This window comes from Eriocheir sinensis, chromosome 62 (genome assembly GCF_024679095.1).
Source record: "Eriocheir sinensis breed Jianghai 21 chromosome 62, ASM2467909v1, whole genome shotgun sequence".
Lineage (NCBI taxonomy): Eukaryota > Metazoa > Arthropoda > Malacostraca > Decapoda > Varunidae > Eriocheir > Eriocheir sinensis.
In genome coordinates this window covers 6,698,324-6,701,678 of record NC_066570.1, presented here as the reverse complement: position 1 = coordinate 6,701,678, position 3,355 = coordinate 6,698,324, and the positions used below count along the sequence as shown (strand labels likewise).

Below are 3,355 nucleotides of genomic sequence, written 5' to 3'. Positions count from 1 at the left end.
GGGAGTTACGCCGTATCTTCTTACACATATTCCGGTAAGAGCAGTGATATCAACAATCACATACCTTGATCCGATTCGGTTCCTGTTCACGCCGGATTTAGTTTAGTCTAAAGGCGGTGTCACACTGAGTGTTTTTCCTCCAACCGTGTTGGCGGTACAGGCAACCGGCAACTCCAACTTTAAGGGCTGCTGCAGCTTGTGCTGCTGTTACTTATGTTATGGACTTGTTGCCACAGTTAAATGGAAGGAAAAGGCGGTTGTGTGTACGACCAGAGCTTCAAAGAGGGAGGACTGAAGTGTTTACCCATTCCTCGTCAGAGTGCTGTGAACAATTTTCATCGAATGGAGACAGAAGAGTTTTTATTAACTATTGGAAACGGTAGCCCCACTCATACCCAAGCAAGACACCACAATGAGGGAAGAGCAGCAATAATCATGAACCATTCACACATTAAATTCTTTTAGGCGAAGTTTTCATGTGTGTGGTCCCACAACACGGCGTGTTCTCTTATCTTGTAGACAAAGCAGCTCTGCTAAACCACTTGACGATTCTCTTGGTAGGCGACCTCCCACTACTCGTCTTCTACGCCCAGACACAACTGACGTCTTTTTGTTTACATACAGCCGGGCGGTTGCTCGTATCCCGAACCGTTTTCCCAAAATCTAATTATAACAGGTCTGGTCACTTTCCGCTAAAATCTCGTCGGGCTAGCGCATGACGTCACGCTGCCTGCAGAGGCGGGGGCCGTTGCGCGGAACCAAGTCAGTCTGCAACGAGGCGGGGTCGGGTGCACAGCGCCTGCGTGGACCAGGATGCCAAATAAATGTGCTGCAGGTGACTGCACATCCATTTATAAACACAAACGTGGAATTGTTTTCCACAGTTAAGTAAGAATGGTATACTTGGAATTAATAAAGAAATAACAGAATGACTCAAAAGGTAGTATACTCGTACAGTGGACAAAAAATACAAGTCACCTATCAATTACTCCATTTTCTTGTCCTCGGACCATGGAGGTAGAATTTGTGGAGTCGACATCAGCCCTAGAAAGTGAATCCGCCGAACTGTCATTCTTAGGGCCGCAAGGTTGTGGACACCTGCCAGGTGTCAGGTGTGGTCAGGTCAGGCTGCCCCTTAATGGGCTCGGCCAGGCTGCCGGGTGTTGTCAGGTCAGGTATTTATGAAACAGATCTACCGCAACAATAAATGTATAGTACTCGAAAACACCACCATCATAATGAATGAGATGGAGTCTTGAGTTAGCAACTAAGGTAGTGGACGTGGGTTCTCACCCGGGTATCCCTCATCTCGCGGCCCTAAAAATGACAGTTGGGCGGCTTCACCTCAATGAATGGGATTAGCGGGCCGTGTCGACTCCATCAATTCTACCTCCATGCCTCGGATCCACCGGGGCACCATGACGTCACCTCTTTGCCACGCCTCTCCTGCGCGTGAAAATACTTGGTATGATTATACTTTGCGTTTTCCATCCGTACGGACAATCGACAACTCGCTCCCGGTTGGGAGAACGGGCAACCGCTGTTGCTCGTACGCCCAAAGGTTGGAGAAAAACGGACAGTGTAACCTCGCCTTAATAAATAATCTCTGACATTTTCTATATTTTGATCCCACATCCGTGACAGAGATGTGCGACGCTTGCGTCTATAACAACGACACCTCTCCTTCCACAGGGCTCGTCTTCTGCTCCCGGTCATGACTGTGGCCCTGGCCATGGTGGCAGGCGCCATGGGCCAGCAGGTGGGTTGCCCTTCAGGATATACCGAAGATCAGATTCCGACCCTCAGCCTTAGCAGTGCAAGCAAGGCTGAGTTTGACGAATTAATTCAAGACCGAGCATTTGGGGACTTGGTGAACAATTGCCTCTTTGGAAAGAACTGTGACCTATGCGCCCAGAATGACAAAGCTAGACAAATCTTAGGTAAGTTTTTTATCTTCTCGTACATCGACACCACTTTATACTTTACCTTTCACTTCATTGAATACAGATTGTGTATGTGACTTGCTTCTGTTACAATCCACACTCAGTTATATAATAATCGAGTATTCAAGGGTAACTGTGCATCTAACTCGTAACTTCCTCCTGTACAATGCACTCAATAATATCATAATCGAGATGTTGATTGTGCATCTGACTCATCATTCCGTCTTCCTGTCACAGTGATCTATCCGTGGCTGGTCCGAGAATGCATCCAGAAGACTGGCGTCTGCACCGAGGATCAGACAAAGATGGCAGTATACATAACCACTCAAGCCAGCAAGGTGTACCCCAAGGAGTACAAGGAAATCCGCGCCCTCATCAACGCTGCTTAATAGGCACATCACTACACAACCCGTCCCGCCACCTCTCATGTTTCCCGCTATATAACTCCCATCTGTGTTTGCCAGCAGCCACGGGAAAGAGAAGAGGTGGTGTTATGCTGGCGGCTTGTGGAGCGTAATTGCGCCTGACAGAAAGCCTGACCCATATGGGGGCAGGCCACAACAATATAATGTTTTATGAATCTGTTGCGGCCTTACCCATTTTGGGGCAGGCCATCAAGATGGCTGTTCTGTGCATATATATGAATATAAGCTACTGTATATGATTTGTTATTACAATTGTTCAACTGTTTACCTTACAATACAGTAAATTAACCAATTCTACTTGTATTTTTTTACTGGTAATGAAACCCATCAATTTGTCTACCGCGAAAAAGGCGAAGAGTGTCATTCCAGAATATGGCTCTGGTGATGAAGATTCTTGTGGTGAATTCTACAGTCCGTCTTCAAATTATGGCTCCTCATTGAACGAAGGATGGAAAATTGCAGCAAAAAGAGCAAAGAAAGTGTCAACCTTTTGTGCTGGCTGTGAGGGTAGTCCGTTCATGTGCCTGGATTGCTTCAGTGTGAAACATCATGGCTAATATGCGAAGGGAGAACAATGAACTCAAAATATGGGAATGCACATCTTTTGTTTATTACCTCCGCCAACGATACATACATACATACATACATTGTAATGTGTATATTATAATGTACATGTGTATGTATGACTGTACGTGTGGCGACACCCGGTCGGTGTCGCACAACAGGATGTCTAACAACACGTCGTGTTGTTTACGGACCTCTCCGAAGTGTTCTATAGGTGTTATCTCTAATCTAACATAACATAAAATGCATGGTGGCTGGTGGCCGCCTCGTTGTTAACCACGTAAAAAAAAAAAGTAACGCTCAAAAGTTATTAACATAAATGATGTGCAGCGTGGTTACGAACTACTCCGAATTGTTATATCTCTCTCAAACGTAGCTTCAGTGACAGTGTGTGGGGGCAGTGAACGGTATCGGACACAGCAA

General features: G+C 46.2%; 1 protein-coding gene across 2 annotated transcripts in view; it reads left to right on the top strand.

Moving 5' to 3' along the window:
* The window catches only part of LOC126986530 (uncharacterized), a 3,192-nt gene extending 531 nt beyond the window's left edge, over positions 1–2,661 (top strand). For both annotated transcript variants that reach the window (XM_050842804.1, XM_050842805.1), the window contains exons 2-3: positions 1,693–1,940; positions 2,181–2,661. In XM_050842804.1, the coding sequence (XP_050698761.1) occupies positions 1,693–1,940; positions 2,181–2,332 (400 nt within the window). In that variant the 3' untranslated portion in view covers positions 2,333–2,661. The remainder of the gene's footprint in view (positions 1–1,692; positions 1,941–2,180) is intronic.
* Positions 2,662–3,355: the final 694 nt, after the last annotated feature.